The sequence below is a fragment of the Gasterosteus aculeatus genome, chromosome 14 (genome assembly GCF_964276395.1).
Source record: "Gasterosteus aculeatus chromosome 14, fGasAcu3.hap1.1, whole genome shotgun sequence".
NCBI classification, from domain to species: domain Eukaryota; kingdom Metazoa; phylum Chordata; class Actinopteri; order Perciformes; family Gasterosteidae; genus Gasterosteus; species Gasterosteus aculeatus.
In genome coordinates, this window is record NC_135702.1 from 1,503,527 (window position 1) to 1,520,698 (window position 17,172).

Here is a 17,172-nt window from a genome sequence, read left to right on the forward strand (position 1 = left end):
GACGGCCGAGCTGGTGTCGTTCACCAGGTCACACACCGGCTTCAGGGCCCGGTCGGGGCAGGGAGGGGCGGAGCTTTGAGCCGGCCGGCGATCCACGGAGGAGAGGAGGTCCACCGCTGTGAGAGGCTGAACTTTGACCTCTTGGTCGTCGGCAGCGCTGCAGTTCTGAGTGGGGAAGCGGTGGGCAGAACCATAATGGAGAGCGTTAAGGTCGGGGAGGGTCGGCGGGACCTTGGAGGCCTCGGAGGTCAAACACTGGGAGCCCAGAGAGGAGAACGGGTACACGGACGGCTTCAGGAAAACAGATTTGCATTCGTGTTCCTCTGAAATAATGAAAAGAACAAAACATGTTAAACTCAGATTAACAGAAGAAAAAACTTGATTACTGTTGTTTAGTACAATTACAATGTAAAATGATTGATATCCAATTGCATGGACTGCAGCTGTTAGGCGACTAATTGGGAACTATTTTGGTGATTGATCCAAAGAGCAGAAAATATTGTTGTCTGCAACAGATGCCGTCTGCAAGTTGGTATCCTGCTTTTCTGTATTTTAAAATATAATAATTATAATCAATAAATGAATCATTACTTGCAGACGCTTTTTGGACTCTTACCAGTATTGAGCTCAAAGTCATCCAGCAGTTTGTCCAGATCACAAACAGCAGCCTTGAAGAAGCTGTCCATGCTGGACGAAAGCGTCGGGCCGTCGACCCCCTCGAACCCCTGCAACTCCTGGAAAAACATTACGAGAACCATGTGATCTCAGTCAAGGATCTGCACCAGTTGTCGACACATTAACACACCGGGACAAAGCAACAGCTGTGACACAAAGTCAAACATGATGGATCAATAATCATGTCATGTGATAAATATCACAAACACCCGTCTTCCTTCGAGCGGCCGGCTCGTGAACCAGAAGTCTCATTTGTAATTCTAAACTCGTCGCGTGGGTGAAAAGATGACAAATTACTGAGAGTGCACAAATAACACCTCAAGGACGAATCATTCGTACGACCTGGTTCCACCATTATGATCACATTCTGATCCCAGACCAGTTACACAGCGTCATGTGATCAGCAGACATGTGAGTAGCTAAAGGAGTGACTTCGGCTACAACAAAGCGGTTATACTTTAATCATTGACACATTTTACTTTTTAAACGTGTTCATTTAATTCTGTATAATCTACAAACGTTTTTTATTGATTCATGATTACAATGTTGAGGGCGACGCCGGGACTTTTCCTCCCCGTGTTCAACAGGAGTCACGAGGTTCGGCTTTAAAACGCCACCGAGATTCAACTTCTGCCCGAGTGGAATATTAATAACCCTTTTGTCTCCTCTCAAAGGATTTCTGTGCAGCAACACAAGGAACATCAACCAGCAGGAGCATTACTAAAGAAACTAGAACTATAATCCACTCTTTAGGGTCACAGCACACAACACACAGAGCTAACGCAACAACAACAACAACACAAGTGACACTTCAAGTCCCTGTAAAAATACTCTCACAAAGTTGAGCTCGATTCAGACAATAACATACGTCCCAGATCGAAAGGGAAAGAGCCACATCGTCACGTTCCTCTCCAGGAATAACAAAAAGAAAACATGCATTACATAGAGAACATTTGGTAGGTTACTTTTAGATGATGCTGCTGCTGCTGATCAAGTCAGAAAATTGTTGGTGTTTCGATCAGATGGTCCTGCAAACTATTTTAATCAAAAGAAGTAATTGTTAAGAGTTTCCACAGTAACCAGCTGATCTAAACTACAGCCATGTTAATAAAGAGGCCACACAAACAACACTACAGAGCTCGGAATGTGTAGAGACGCTTCCTTGTTCCGGCGGTTGTGTTAGTGAAGGGAAGGATGAAGCCAGCCTCATTAAACACACATCTTGGGGTTAATCATCACAGTAAAACTATGCACTTCCAGAAATGTGGCCAAACCCGTTCTGGTCAGTTAAATAAATGATTCCAAGACATCTTATCCAAGACTTATCAAACTATCAGGTAGTTAAATGTACACTTCTATTACAGGCGACGGGGACTTTCATGGGAGAAGAAGTTGCATTATGGGAAGTAGAAGCAGTTCTCTTAGTGTTTACTCGTGTGAAGGCGGCAGCACAAAGTGAAACAACTTTATCTACTGATCTCTACTGAGTTACAGCACAAAATGCCAGATGAGGCAACACAATCAGCTGGGTAACACGCATCGTTGCAACACCGGTGTCAGGCTCAATGTTACCAATGCAATTAAACAATTCCTCTGTTGTTTAACGTAAAAGAGCGTCTGGCGTTAATTCCACAGCTTCATAACAACCCAGATCGCCTCCCTCATAAAATAAAGTCACCAACACAATTTTTCAACGCCAACACGAGGGAGGATGGTTGTCATCTCTGTGTCGTTTTAAATACTTTTAGCTACCACATTAGCAAACAGGCTAACGAACACAAATAGCACAACAGTGAGCTAACAGCTGAAGTTAGCAAGTTACGTTAGCAACTGTAACACCTCACCACAACGAACACTTAGCTTGAGCGTTGATCACATGATGATAGCTAACACTAACAGTTTACAAACTAGCAACAAAAACAGCCTGTTGTCAGCGGGATTGAAGCAGGTGTAGCTTCAGTTCGAATGCTAACGTTAGTTCGGTTGTTATTGAACGCGTTAGCAAGCTAATTTAGCTAACGTTAGCTTACTGTGGGTTTAACCTGTTCTTTTTTGTTTTTGTTTCTGACGTTCCTCACCAGCACTGGTTCTATTCCATAACTTCGACGTCGTCCCCGGTGTACTGTCCTCACATTCCGGTTGAAAATGGGAACATATGCCCCCCGAGTCGTCGCCTCATTCTCCGGTAAACCGGGTAGTTAAAGTTGTGTGTGGGGGACGCTAACCAGCTAGCTAGCTAGCCGTTGGATTAGTTTTTTATTGGAGATGTGTGAATTCTCCACTCAAGCGGCCATCTTGGAACGGACTGTCACGTGGGCACAGGATCCGCTCGAAGTTAATTTATTTATTTTACTTATTTTTTTTATTTTTTTTATTAGGGGTTATTGATAGTGTTAACGGTGACTTCGTTATTAATTAAATTTAGGTTATTTATGGTAAATATACATCAACTGGAGCTCCTGTAGTTGTTGTGAAATACTCACAAACACCCCTTTTTAAATATGCTTTTAACTTCTGATACTCGTTATGTAATGCTTGTTTTTTTAAATTATTATTATGAATACATTACACATTATTCTTATATTTATATATTCATTTTTTTCAAACTCAATCACGTTTTACACTTTGTACACAGAAGAGTGTTTTGTTGCATTTATTCAAGAGATGCATTTATTCAAGAGTGTCTTATAAAGGAATCAATATTTGTCAATCATAATCATCACACAGTTTTAATAAAAATACTTAACCTTCGAAATCTGTTTGAGACTAATGGTTACTGCCCTATGTTGTAGTGGTTTACTACCACTAGGGGGCAACTGTGTCCTCTCAACAACACTGTATGAAGGGTATCTGTTTTATACAGGTATATCTCTGTACCGTCCATGGTTGTATTCTACCAATCATGTTATATGTTTGCATTATAGAACAGCTAGTCCAAATGAACGGATGTAGTCCAGATGACTTACTGTAACATGACATCATATTTTTTTAACCAATGACATTTAGTTTTTCTTGTATGTATAGTGTAATAATATACACAAAACACTTGTGTGTACAGGCTTGGTGTCTTTCTATCCGAAATCAGACACCATTATCATCATTATCATTACAGTATCATTACAATTATCTATATTTTTATTATAAATATTACCATAATTGTTACTATCATTACTATTATCATCGTGATTTGTTTATAATGGTTTCACTATTGTTATATTATTATTATTGTATTATTATCATGTCATCATACTATTATTATTACCATTGTGTTTTATTGTTATGTCACTAATATAACATATTTTTTGGTTGTTGGGATTTTACAGATTTTATTATTATCACAGATATGTATAACATGCTCTTCCTCTCCGGGCCAGCTGGTGGCGCTGTGACGTCATGACGTCGTCTTTCGAGCCACTTAAAACCAGAATCGAAGTCGAGCAGGAACGCAGGGAAACAGGAAGAAGCAGAAGCAGAAGAAGAAAACATCGGCACCACAATGAACAAGAGACTAGTCAAGGTAAAAAAAAAAATACACGAATCATCCTAATATGCGCCGCTTCGCGACATAATCACGTCGACGCGTTTCGGCCGCGCGGCGTGTTTCCGCGGCCCCTCCACCGGGGGGGGGGAGCCGTTAACGCGACGGGTTAGCGGTCATCCGACCGACCGAGTGAAAGCATAACGGGCGCCGGGGAGCGGAGGAGTTACTTAGTTCACGGAGCCCGGGGACGTGACTCAACAGCCACCGGGAGCACGTGTCACACGCAGCCGACGAGGCCAATAACGTGTTTTTTGGGGGGGGTTTGGGTTTCTAACCCGTGTGGTTTCCACGTTGGGGGCCGGGGGCCGCGACGGGGAGACGCGCGGCCGCTTGTTTTACGCGCTGTCACCGTCTGAAAAGCTGTGGAGAGAAAACATGGAGACTTTGGGGCTGGGACGTGACGTCACACCTCCACCCGGCCGACAATGTCGTTTCGCAGAATTGTGATAGAAAATAAAAATAACCGTGACGTGAGATCGCAGAGGGTCTGTGATGTGGGGGAAATGTTAAAACAGTAGCGTGGTAACTACGTACTTTCATCCCAGTGGTGGCGTCACAAATCCGAGGGAACACGTAACTTTTACTTTCTATTTCTTTAGTTTTTACATTGTATCTTTGGTTGTAGTACTTTCACTGTGGGGTACTACGTTCTCTTTTACTAGTCCCTACAGTATCTTACACTTTCGGTTTGTCTAATAAAACCTTTATGATGTAGTTTTTAAGATTCGGGTACAGACAGTGAAGTATCTGCTGACGGGAAGTAGAAGTCCGATTCACTGCCTGCTTCTTCTTTTTTTTTTTATTTCTATGTAGTTTTTCATATGTGTATAAAGTAGTGTTCAGATGATCATTTACTAAAGTAAAAATACTACTATACTGGGGAAACACTGGTACCAAAAGTGAAAGTACTATTAATGCTCCATTGCCCCATCCAGAATAATAATTATATTATTATTATTATTATTGTTGGAATGCATTAAGCATTCCAAGTGTTGTTATTCGAATCTTTATTGTTTTTCAGCAGATCTATTGAAATTCATTTCAGCTTCTCCCATTTCTGTATTTTCAGCAAATTTATTCCAATTCCTTTCAACTTTCTGTATTTTGAGCTATTTAAAAAAAATTCATTTCAGCTTTTTGCATTCCAACGCATTTTCAGCAGGAAATGCATTTTCTAGTTGTTATTATTATTATTATTGTTATTATTATTATTATTAATTCATTCATTCATTCGCCCTCAGTCATTTAGCTGACGCTTTTATCCAAAGCGACTTACGTTACATTTTTAACTCATGGCATTTACATCTTTGCCCGGGGAGCAATGAGGGGTTAGGTGTCTTGCTCGGGGACACTTCGGGGGGCTCGAACCACCAACCTTGCGGTTCCCAGTGCGTCTCTACCCCTGGACGTGGATGAGCAGTCGTTCTTGATCCTACAGGTGTAACTAGTGGCTGCTTTTTAAATGGCTTGTTTTGTTTCAGGAGCTCGAGGAAATCCGCAACCATGAGGACAAGTTTTTCCGCAGCATTCAAGTGGACGAGTCGAATGTCTTGAACTGGCAAGGCCTCCTTGTTCCTGTGAGTACTGACCCGCTGCGATCACAGAAGAACCTCGTCCAGTCGATCAATTCTCTTACAAGCTCTTTGTTCTCTCCAAAGAATTGTCCTCCCTACGACAAAGGGGCGTTTCGGATCGAGCTCATCTTCCCCGCCGAGTACCCCTTCAAGCCGCCCAAGATCACCTTCAAGACGAAAATCTACCACCCCAACATCGACGAGAAGGGCCAGGTGTGCCTGCCCATCGTCAGCGTGGAGAACTGGAAGCCGGCCACCAAGGCGGAGAATGGTGAGGCTCGCCGTGCGAATGACTCCCTTTGGAGGGCCGGCTCGTGCGGTCTAGCGGCCTCTGGTGAACGAGGTCGCGGTGGTATCTTAAGAACAAACGAGGATAAAACCGTAAACTTAAGACGCTGCGCCGATGTTGTAGTTCCGCTCTCGTCAAACGGATTGGCGTTTTAGCCTTCCACAACGTAACCTTTGTAGCTGCCGCCATCGCAGAGTGTCCTTTACTTCCAGTCCGTTGGTTCTAATGTTCATGCTCCTCTCCCCCCCCCTCCTGCAGTAATCACCAATCTCCTTGCCCTGGTGAACAGCCCTGAACCGGACCACCCGCTGCGCGCCGACCTGGCGGAGGAGTACAGTAAAGACCGAGCGAAATTCATGAAGAATGCCGAGGAGTTTACAAAGAAACACAGTGAAAAGCGGCCCACCGACTGACGGCACGACACCGACGCTCAACTGCCGCTTGTCACCCCCCCCCCCTCTTCTGTTTCCTCGACTACACAGCGACGCCCTGTTCTAGCATACCTGCTTGTTTTTTAGCACTCTTCAACCACTCCTTCTGAGAGGCTTGTGTTTCTGTTTGACTAAAAAGAAAAAAGCAGGACTTTTGTTGGTGAATAGGCAGGCTCTGGCCTTTAGGTGTCACCTTTGGGTTGTTTTTTTTTTTTTTTTCTTTCTACTGATTTCTTTTTCGTAAAAAAAGTAAAGAAAAGAAGAAGAAATTTGTCAGAGGTGGCATCCTAGGAAGTAAACTAGTTCTACTTACCTGTTTTTCTTCTCTCACTTCAATCAATAGCTTATATCAGACTCTCTTAACAAAAAAAAACCCACAGCTGATCTAAAGCTGACCCCCGACCCCCCTTTAAGATATTCTGTGAAATCACCTGTTGCGGAACATGAAAATTAAAGTTTGTCACTGATGCAGAATTCAACATGTAAACTCAGTGATTTGTGAAAAATGCAACAACGATTCATTGTTTATGTATTTCTGCTGTTTTTTGGAGGGTGGGGGGGTCTTCACAGGAAAGTGCACTGTGTCGGCAAGCTTTTTGTTCGTTAATTTGCAGACTAGTGGATGTCAGACCTAGTTCACCCATCTATTTCTTCTCCGTTGCGTCACTGTTTGGTTAAGTACGAGACGTACGAAGCACTGATTGGTTCTACTATGTTGCCGCAGTCAAACGGCTCTACTTGTTTTCTGTTTTCCATGAATAAACCCGATGTAACCTGAAGAAGCTCTACGCCTTCACACATACGAAGGCACTACATCCAGCTGCAGGTGGAGGACAGAAGGTCGTTACTGAATAAAGATTTGTGATGGATGCTTAAACCAAACCGTATTGTTGTGATTTTTAGCCTCAGATTTACGTGTAATATCCATGATAAAATGTTTTAAAGTGACCTTTTTTTAAAACAATGTTCTCAATGTCCAATAAAGACACAACAGCCTAGTTTAAAATCTGACGCAATGGATTATGGGATGTTAACTGCATTTCACTGAGTTCTTGGAGGCCTCACATACTGGTGAACACTCGACATACACTTCATGTCATACTTTGTATGATAGTGTACCATGTTTTTTAGAACTTCTGTTCCCATAATGCTTTGGGGGATGTAAACAAAGTAACGGTCGGTTGGTTAGCTGTATGCCAGCAACAAAGTACCATCACTAAAGTATAATTTAGATAGCGGCTAGTCGGCCGCTAAATGAGTAAATCTAACGTTAGCTTGCCAATTCCAGATCTACCAACTCTCACGGTTTCGCCGTGTGACACACGCTTTTGCATGTTTTCACACGCACTCACACCACACAACAAATTTCTCACGGCAAAAAAAGAAATTCGGATTTTGGGCCGAAGCGCGTTCGTTCGTTTTCAAACTCCCCGACGATAGACGGCGCTAAGGAGCGCGTCTGTGAACCTATTCGCTGCATAGACATCCTATTTACCCCGAAGAGTCCCGGAGTTAGCAACAGAAGAAGGTTTTCAAACAGACACAACCGCGGGAGAAACTCAGGAGGAGCAAAGACTAAGGTACGTTAATGACATGTGGTTCAATTAAGTACTCACTCTCTTAAACTTTAATTCTTGAAAGACATTATTAGTTGTGTTTGTGTGATTTTGAGTGGTGAATGTAAACTGTCACAACAAGCAGCAGGAGAGCACCTTGTTAACCTCTTGGTGTACTGCATGCTCAAAACATCATAGCATTGTTTATTAAGCCTTAATAAACAATGCTTGATAAAAACCAGCTTCTGATCTCCTTCTTAATACCTCATCTTTTGTTATTTTATTTATGTGTATTTATATTATGTGTATCCATTGTTTTGCTTTGAAAGGCTCCTGTTTAAGCACTTTAAGCACTTTATTTGTTGCACTTTTTTGTTTGATAATGAAAAATATTTTCCCTAACTAAACTTGTCATTTTTTGCTGAACATGAATCATTAAGTGCTCTTAAGAATACTTATATAATTATTAACAATATAGGTGAGGTTTTAGTTAAGAGTTAGTTGAATACCATTGTAATCAAAACAACCTAAATTGGTCAAATCTTAAACACAGGTCTATTAATTAGGCTATGTTGTGGTACATAGACAGTCATTGAGGCACAGCAATAGTTTTCTGGATGAATGTTCAGCTCAAGTCTAGAAGGCCCCACAAGTCATGAGCAGATGAACATGAATCAGAATAAGTTCAGGCATACGACCCAAAGATCCACTGGAATGCATGAAATGACATCTACTTAAACCAGAATGTCCTTGGGGTGGACCATCAGCTACGTCTCTGCTTCTCAGAATGTAACCAATGTTGTCCACCTCCAGTAGGCCGCCCCTCTCAACGACGTTGGGCCCCACAAACCACCAGAATGCAGCGTACAACATGGGTACTACGCCAAATGAATTCCAATTTCCTGATATGAGCCACCAATGTGTGTGGCTGCGTGCGCGGCAAAATCTTGGTCACCCCCGACAAAATCTCACTCCAAGTTTTTTTGAAAAGTTGGCAGCTCTGCAATTCCACAATGCTAAAATGCTACAGCTTCAAAACATAACACACACGAACTGCTTGGTTTGAGCAACATTTCTTTAATATTTACTCGCTGTAGATAATAGCTAACATCTCTAATCGCTAGCATGTGAATACGGCTGTAATTACGGTTAGCTAAGAGCAGTAACTGGTTTGATCGTTAGCACTGATGCTAATTGTTAATGCCAAAAGCTAGCATGTGAATGTTGCTGTGATATGGTTAGAAAAGAGCCAGTAAAGTTCACATGTAATTGCGGGTTACGTTCATTAACGCTAGCTACGTCTATGCTAACCATTAGCGTGAGCGTTTCACAAGGAAAACAGTTCAAGTGTTTTAATGCTGTTGGCTTTATTGAAGTCAGGGTTACATTGAGGACCTTAAACTTGAGGTAGAATTCCCTCCCTAACTGTAGTTCATGTCTAAGATTAAGTCTCCCTAAAGATGTGCGGTTTGCAGGTTCTGGGACGCTGAGGTTTTCATCCCCGATGCCACGATGGATCCAGCTTTCACTTCCTGAACTGAGCGACGGGAGCTGGGACTTTAATGTCCTGCCCCCTCTCCAACTTCTTCTCACAGTCAATCAGGTGGTTGACCCCATCGACCAACATCTGGACCAGCTCCACCTGAAGAAACGCACACCCCCAAGGTCATTCCTGGCACTTTGCAATGAACGAGAGTCTTAACAAAATCGACCCTCACCTCGGATTTGCCCAGACGGTCGTTGTTGGAAATGTCAAAGGTGTCTCCGGTGGCCGCCGTGTCCACTCCACCCGTGCCTCTCTTCTGCAGCCGCAGGTGGTCGAGGATTTTGGAGAAACGTGGGTCCTGCAGATGGATTTTTATCAGTCGTAATTTATCTCACCAACAGCAAAATGCCTCTCAAAGACCCAAACCCAACAGTGTAGACCTCCCTTCCATTACTCTCTCTCGCTCTCTCTCTCTCTATATATATATATAAATAAATAAAGCTCCAGAACAGCCATTACATGGTACCAAATATATAATATAAAAATATTGTGATAGTCGTGTGTTACCTTGCTGAGTTTCGGCAGGCGCACGTGCACCCCGGCCCTGAGGCCGGTGCCCAGGTTGGAGGGACACGTGAGGATGTAGCCCAGGCGCTCGTTCCACATGAACTCCCAGCCTCTCTCCTGGATCAGGTGCTCCACCTGCGGAGACGTCACACGAAGGGTCGCCCAGTCACGTGATAATGAAACAGTTTAATGTTCTTTGACGAGCAAAACTAAAACATTAATAAAACAAACTGAAGAATACGTTGTCGTAGGGAGACGGATTTGAAGACGCCTCAACCTAAAATATCTACTATAATTATGAGGCCTTATAATAATTAACGATACACATATAATACATCGAGAAAATGTATGGAAAAAATAAATACATATTGATGATAAATTCTATTTTTGATATTATTTAAGCAATAAGGTACGAGAGGCTGTACATTATCGCTCAATAATGTACCGCAGTGACTCACTCTCAACCAATAAGAACGCTGGATTTCATCCACCCGTATTATAAAATAAAATAGATTTATGAATATATAAAAAATGATGAGTAAAATATAATGATATATAATTTATTGTACGTTTAAAGTAAATGATAAATGTTTAAAAGGAAAATATTATTTTATTTACATCTATGACCGTATAAGAAAATATATAAATCGCCGTAAATTTACATTAAAAAAAGTAAATGAAAAGACCTGCATTTTGTCTTTCCACTAATCAACATCTTCGCATCGAACAACTTTTAACTTAAATATAGATATCTCTCAAACACGGTAGAAGAACTAGCACACACTCCCCTCCGTACCTGCTTTAGTCCGCTGCAGAACCTCTCAAACACTCTCTTCATGTTGCCTCCCTTCTCCATGGAGATGACCCTCGTGTGGTCCTCCTCGTTCACCCAGATCAGGAAGGTCTTGTCATTGTTGTGCCTGAGGAGAACCAGCGGAAGAGCTCTTCAACGCCGGAGATGACTCATGGAAAGGAGCCGAAATAACTGCATGTTTGTATTTAGCTTGACAGGATGTAGAAATATATATTCAGTGGTGGAGTACTTATTGCACATCTCAGTGTTTTACTAGTATATCTGAATATTCTGGATGATGGTTCCTGTAGTCTACATTCATCAATACATCATAGTCTGAGATGTAGTAGTAAAAAGTACAACATGTACCTCTGAGATGTAGAAGAGTGAAAGAATTGAGCTGCATAGAATGCAAGTAAAGTATCTTGAATGCGTTCCAAAATACAACGTGTTCCCTCCCACCACTGAACACACGGCGAGCACTGAACCAGCAGGAGGTCTAAACGTCACAGCACACGTGCAGCACACGTGCAGCAGAGGAACCCTACCAGATGCCTCTGGCGTCGGGCCAGTCTCTGGCCATAAAGGCACATGTCAACAACGGAGAGACGGGCTTGTCAAACAGGAAGTGGTCCTAAAGGTGGGAGGGGCCACGGTGACACAGACACAGGTAGAAAACAGAGGACGTTAAGACGGGTGAGGTCTTCTACTTGGTGGATGAACTCCTATGTATTCCTGCTGTGGAGGGGGGAGGACAGAAGGGAGGGTGGAGGAGGACAGAAGGGAGGACTCGTAGGAGGAGAAAGGCTTCGGCCCAGATGCGTTAGGCTGCGTCTCCCCCATCAGGGCGTTGTTGGGGGGGTCTTTTCTTACCAGATCCCCCGGGAGTCGGGCCAGTCTCGGGCCATGAAGGCCGAGGTGAGCAACGGGGAGACGGGCTTGTCGAACAGGAAGTGATCCTTGTGCGCCGCGCGGCGTGAAATAATCACAACGGGAGGGTCAAATAAAAGAGAAACTCCGAGCCGAAGGAGGAATTAATTAGATAATCATGTTTGGTGTTTTTCATATTTTCTAAATTTAACTTAAAGCAGTTAATGAGTCTCCTCCTCTAATCACATTATATTGCATCATAAAAAGATAAAAATGCTTCACAACTATGGAAATTATAACACGCTACAGTCCTTCCAAGAATATCATGTCAATGAGTGACCAGAAATTATTAAGCATTATGAAAAATGACCTTATAAAATGATTTATGTTATGGTCATTGTTATAAAAGAGGGAGCTAGAGCCCCGCCCTAAAAGAATCCCCTGCTTTATGGTCTATTAGAGACCTGTCAATCAGCCTGTAGCCCCACCCCCTAAAGCATCTCCTGCTTTATGGTCTGTTTGACTCAAATGTCCATAATTTACTAAATGAACATCATGCTGTATTGAAGAAGACTGGAGACTGAGACCATAAACCATAAACTCATGTTTACAATGTTAACTGAGGGAATAAATCAAGAGAGAAGTAATTTTCTCATAGACGTCTATGGGAGCAGAGGAGTCTGCTCCCATAGACCGAAAAGCCGAAAACTATTATAGACCGAATAGTCCGAAAAGCAGCTCCATCACGTAACATGTGGGGACGGAACTTTAAAACATTCAGACTAGTTCCTCTGATTCCTCCATCTGACTTCAGAGCAAAGAGGAGATCATCTCACGTCAATGAGCTGCTGCTGCTCCTTGTCCGTCATGTCTCCCAGGCTGTAGTAGCGTCCGGCCAGGTCTCCCTTCAGGCCGGCCAGGGCCGTCACCACCACGCGCTCCACCTCGCGGCGCTCCGCCCGCGAGCAGGCCGGGGGGAGGCTCAGTCCGCGGATGCTGCGGCCGGTCCGGACGCGGGACGACAAGACGTATTTCTCGTCGAACATGGCGTTGGTGATCTGGAGGAAGAGGGGATGCCGTTTAATGTGCGAGGAGGTGGAGGCGGGCGGGGGAGTCGTGTTTGGTCGGGTGATGTTGTGGTGTAAACACCTTGGAGGCGTCCAGGTCGGTGGGGTGTCTCATGGTTCGGGGGTCGTAGCCGTTGTGCCGGTCTTTGATAATTGGGTCCAAGAGTTCAGCAAAGACCTGCAATAGAGGGCAAAGGTTTGGGGAGTTTAAAAAGCTAATTAATAATAATAACTCAAGTGCTTGGACAGACAAAGAAAACCAATAAAAACAACGTAAAGCTTAAAATGAAAAATAAATGGAAATAGAACTAGAAAAAAAAATCATTAAAAAATTGAACTAAATTAATTAAATTAAACTATCAAATTATACAATAAAAGTAGTGTTTCTTTTTCATACACAGACACAAACGGCAACCTTTGACCTCACTCACCTCGTAGCTCTCCTCATCTCCAGCCACACAGCCCACCGTCTTGATGAACGGGTGTCCGGGGTTGTCCACTCCGGTTTGGATGCTCTGGTCCAGGGTCCAGTTGTTGGGGGTCACCCTGTCCCTCAGTTTGGCATAAATGGCCGGAGTCAGAGCCGTCGCCATGCAGTTGTTGTGTTTCCTCAGGTCGGGGAAGTCGGAGCTGCAGGAGAGGATGAAGAGGAAAGAGTTGAGTTCAGGGAGTCCGTTGAAGATTAAGAGCCTAACATTAACATCTAATTAGAGTGTTTGACGGGTTTTATCCAATTCTCTTTGTTAAACGTGTTTCATATTTCCATGCACAAATATGTCTCAATGCAAATTAAATAAAGTTATTTGATTTTCCCCATGGTTGAATAAATGTTCCCTCTCTTTGCTCCGTTTTTGGTCTCCACCACCAACAACAGGGCACATATCAGTCTCTGTAGCTGCTACATGCTCGACTCTGTTCACCAGCTGGTTTGTAGCTCAGTGGGTTATAATTCTTTATGGTAAAAACAAAGCTTCTCTTCCTAAAGGTCATTTGATCCGTTGTTTTTGTAGACATACTGAAGCTTGAGGTCTGACGGACGTCTTCAGCTGCTCCTTTCAAGTATTTCAGTTTTCTCAAATAGTGCAAAATGACCACGTGTCCTTACAGTAACATATTCATATTTGGGACACATGGTGATTGCATTAGAAGCCCCATGCAGTAGAGGGTCGGGATGGGGGGGGGGGGGGGGGGGGGGCAGTGAGTCAAGGTAACCCAGATGGAACCTGAGAGCTTCTTCAGGACGCTGCCAGTGTTCCTGCCTTGACCTCGTGTGCTCTTCACACTCTCAGATGTTCACTACGCCGCGGAAATACCAGCGGCATGAGCTAAATATACTTGTGTACTACGGTAAGATGACCTACACTTAAGTCTGAATGCGAGTTTACCTGCAAGACTGAGATAAGGTCTGCTAGCAGTTAGCATCAGCACTATCCACGTGTGCGATAGCGGTTAGGATTAGCAGCAGCTATGCTAGTGATTAGCAAGAGATATTCACAGGCTTTTTCCAAAGGAGTAAGTACAGCACTCGTCTCCCCGACTCACTCGAGTGGTTAACTTCCATTGCGGCCTCTCGGTTGCTTCGGTTACGGGAACATAAAGGCGATGAGTCATCGCAGGTGATGTGGAGCCGAGGCGGAGAATTACAACTCGGATCACAGATCCCACTTTTCAGCACTGTTCCTCTCATCCCGGAATTACTGTGTTATTCATTGTTGTATACGTAGTTTATATATAGCTTACATGTTTTGTTTATTTATTTTTATTTTTTTTCTTTACTTTATCAGCAGCAACATTAAAGTGAAAAAGGATCCCGGCTGATAACCATCATTGATCCGGCTCACCTGGGCGGATAGAGCTTCGTTCTCCCCTCAGCGGCCAGCGAGCCGCTCTCGCCCAGCAGGAAGCCGGTTGCCATGGTTCCCGCGCCCAGGCTGGCCAATAGGACGGCCGCGTTGCGTCCGGAGATGAAGCGCGTGAAGGAGCTCGCCATCTTTTCGGTACTTCGGTAGCAAAATAAGCTGCAGGTAACAATAACAGGAAAGGCACCGATTTGAGAATGTTGATATATTGAATATTCCTTGTGTTTTAGTATCAGTGCAGCAGCTGTGGGCCGACTAGACTGTAACGGCCCCACAAAGGAAGCTTTTGTTTAGCACAAAGGAGGACGCTATAGTAGTTTATTAGCAGTGCAGCAGAATTCACGTGTGTTTAACGGCCCAAATGAACTATTTGCTTTAAGCAGATTGAAGCTGAAAGGAAAGCTTGTAATGATGTAATCAGTGAGTCCTGTGGACACGCGTTGGGTACATTTAGATTAAGACTCATTTAGAAAAGGAAACTTTTTATTATTTTCTTATGCATTTTCTCATTTATTTTAGTGAAACGAAGCCACAGAAAGTAAAATGTGAGCCCCCCCCACGGTGTTAATGCATTAACAAGCTTAGAGCAGGTGGGGCCTCAGCAGATGCTCTGAGGCTCTTAGCATTAGCACAGAGCCCACCGGGTCTCACACGTGCACTAAAGCTCACAGACGAAGACGGAAGAAGCCGCTTCGTCTCAAAGTCAACTTGACGTGGTTTGAAAGTCGCGTTGCGGCGCCTCCACGAGACCACGTCTTAATGCGGAAGCCGTCAGGCCGGTAATCCGCCTCGGAGCAAAGATGGCCGACCACCAAGGAGCCAAACGTCCCCCCCCCCCCCCCTGCCCCGTCCCCCCCCCCGTCCACTTTCCTCTCCGTCCGGGGGAGTCAGGCGCCACTCGTTGGGTCAGTGGGAAAATCATTTATTATTTATAGATCGCTGGCTGCTTCTGCTGCTAGGACCCAGTGCCAAGAAACAAAGCAGGCTGACATTCTGAACTGGTCACAAGATCCGAGCCCCCCAACGTGGCCCCTCAGACAGGCGGAGGGCCGGTAGAATCAGACCAGAGGTGAAGCAACAGAGATCGCTGAAATTCACCATTTATTAAAGGTCAAAGGTTTGTGCTCTCCTCTCTTCTGTGGCGCGTCATGTGGTTTCATGAGCAGGATTACACAGAAAACGAGTGCACACCTGGGATCAGGGTGACCTTTGGGGGACCACGTCCTGCACGTAGGAGCAGCTTCGTCCTCCCTAGAGGACACGGCACTTCACAGACTTAACGGAAAACATTATGGAAAGATTTAAAAATGTTTGTTTCAATGGGAAAACTCCTCACATATTATTCGCTTTACTGTAAAGATTTCTTTTGATCTAAATTCAGAAATTAAGTTGTCATCATTTGTAGTCTTAATATCATAAGCTTGATGTCATCATCACATCCAGCAGCATCCGCCTTTCTTACGCAAAACGTCTTTTACTTTTGAAACATGAACACAAACGTTAAACCACCTCAGATTATCTGCTATCGAGAGCATGCAAACTTCCTACAAGAGTTCCTACAAATGTATTTAAGAAGCAGCTTGAGGTGCAAGAAGCTAACGGCGCTAACGGGTTAGAACAGAAACAGACGGTACAGTACCTGAAGAGAAGCTGCTCTGCCTTCTTGCCGAAGGTCTCTTGCTAAAGAGCTTTTCACTCCCCTCAGGTGGGATTAAAAACTGGGAGCCAATCGCAAGTTCAGGAAACAAACCAATGAGGGGCCTCCAACATGAGCTGCCCGACTACCCAGGACCACCTCGGGTCCGATGTCAACCCCTTCGACCTTGAAGTTCTCTACTCACACTCTGACCCTGACAAGCGACTTCAATGCGGAAAAACAAGTCGGCCACGTTAAAGATGCACAATAAGGGCGACGCAACCACATACAGACGATACAAAGGAGTCAACATGAACAGAGTTTAGGTACAGAACAATGTTTAAAGGAGACACTAAAAACCAAAGAACCGGCCTCGAGCAGACGGCAACATTCAGTTCTTTAAAGTGAAATCAAAGCTTCACGTGTTAAAGCTGCATTCTGTGTAGTGACCAGCAGGGGGGCGACTCCTCTGCTCCCATAGACGTCTATGAGGAAATGACTCTACTTCTCTGTAGTGACCAGCAGGGGGCGACTCCTCTGCTCCCATAGACGTCTATGAGGAAATGACTCTACTTCTCTGTAGTGACCAGCAGGGGGCGACTCCTCTGCTCCCATAGACGTCTATGAGGAAATGACTCTACTTCTCTGTAGTGACCAGCAGGGGGCGACTCCTCTGCTCCCATAGACGTCTATGAGGAAATGACTCTACTTCTCTGTAGTGACCAGCAGGGGGCGACTCCTCTGCTCCCATAGACGTCTATGAGGAAATGACTCTACTTCTCTGTAGTGACCAGCAGGGGGCGACTCCTCTGCTCCCATAGACGTCTA

General features: G+C 44.2%; 3 protein-coding genes across 16 annotated transcripts in view; 1 reads left to right on the forward strand and 2 right to left on the reverse strand.

The window, feature by feature from the left end:
* The window catches only part of zfyve16 (zinc finger, FYVE domain containing 16), a 14,207-nt gene extending 11,180 nt beyond the window's left edge, over positions 1 to 3,027 (reverse strand). For 7 of the 8 annotated variants that reach the window (XM_078088639.1, XM_078088638.1, XM_078088637.1 and 4 more), the window contains exons 1-3: positions 2,754 to 3,027; positions 617 to 734; positions 1 to 323 (exon numbers count right to left, since the gene is read on the reverse strand). The exon at positions 1 to 323 is cut by the window's left edge and continues 1,536 nt beyond it. In XM_078088639.1, coding sequence (XP_077944765.1) covers positions 1 to 323; positions 617 to 686 — 393 coding nt within the window. In that variant the 5' untranslated portion in view covers positions 687 to 734; positions 2,754 to 3,027. Of the gene's footprint in view, positions 324 to 616; positions 735 to 1,640; positions 1,832 to 2,753 lie in introns of those variants that run through there. The other variant, XM_078088633.1, reaches the window with a different exon arrangement.
* A 1,022-nt stretch (positions 3,028 to 4,049) lies between these two features.
* Positions 4,050 to 7,392, forward strand: ube2l3a (ubiquitin-conjugating enzyme E2L 3a). 2 transcript variants are annotated; one of them, XM_040197536.2, is made up of 4 exons: positions 4,050 to 4,192; positions 5,698 to 5,793; positions 5,875 to 6,061; positions 6,338 to 7,392. In XM_040197536.2, the coding sequence occupies exons 1-4, from the start codon at positions 4,172 to 4,174 to the stop codon at positions 6,490 to 6,492; spliced, it is 459 nt and encodes a 152-aa protein (XP_040053470.1). In that variant the 5' UTR covers positions 4,050 to 4,171; the 3' UTR covers positions 6,493 to 7,392. The 2 variants fall into 2 exon arrangements, with proteins under 2 accessions (XP_040053470.1, XP_077944857.1); XM_078088731.1 differs by having other exon boundaries at positions 5,698 to 6,061.
* Positions 7,393 to 9,414: 2,022 nt separating this feature from the next.
* ckmt2a (creatine kinase, mitochondrial 2a (sarcomeric)) lies at positions 9,415 to 16,554 on the reverse strand. Of its 6 annotated transcripts, none has more exons than XM_078088746.1 (11): positions 16,348 to 16,378; positions 15,900 to 15,983; positions 14,691 to 14,867; positions 13,281 to 13,479; positions 12,932 to 13,027; positions 12,619 to 12,840; positions 11,786 to 11,871; positions 10,916 to 11,039; positions 10,120 to 10,254; positions 9,785 to 9,910; positions 9,415 to 9,708 (listed from the first exon to the last, which is right to left on the reverse strand). In XM_078088746.1, exons 3-11 carry the CDS (start codon positions 14,837 to 14,839, stop codon positions 9,592 to 9,594), a joined length of 1,254 nt encoding a protein of 417 aa, XP_077944872.1. In that variant the 5' UTR covers positions 14,840 to 14,867; positions 15,900 to 15,983; positions 16,348 to 16,378; the 3' UTR covers positions 9,415 to 9,591. The 6 variants fall into 6 exon arrangements, with proteins under 6 accessions (XP_077944872.1, XP_077944870.1, XP_040053387.2 ...); XM_078088744.1 differs by lacking the exon at positions 11,786 to 11,871 and adding an exon at positions 11,461 to 11,546 and having other exon boundaries at positions 16,348 to 16,368; XM_040197453.2 differs by lacking the exons at positions 11,786 to 11,871; positions 15,900 to 15,983 and adding an exon at positions 11,461 to 11,546 and having other exon boundaries at positions 16,348 to 16,554.
* Positions 16,555 to 17,172: the final 618 nt, after the last annotated feature.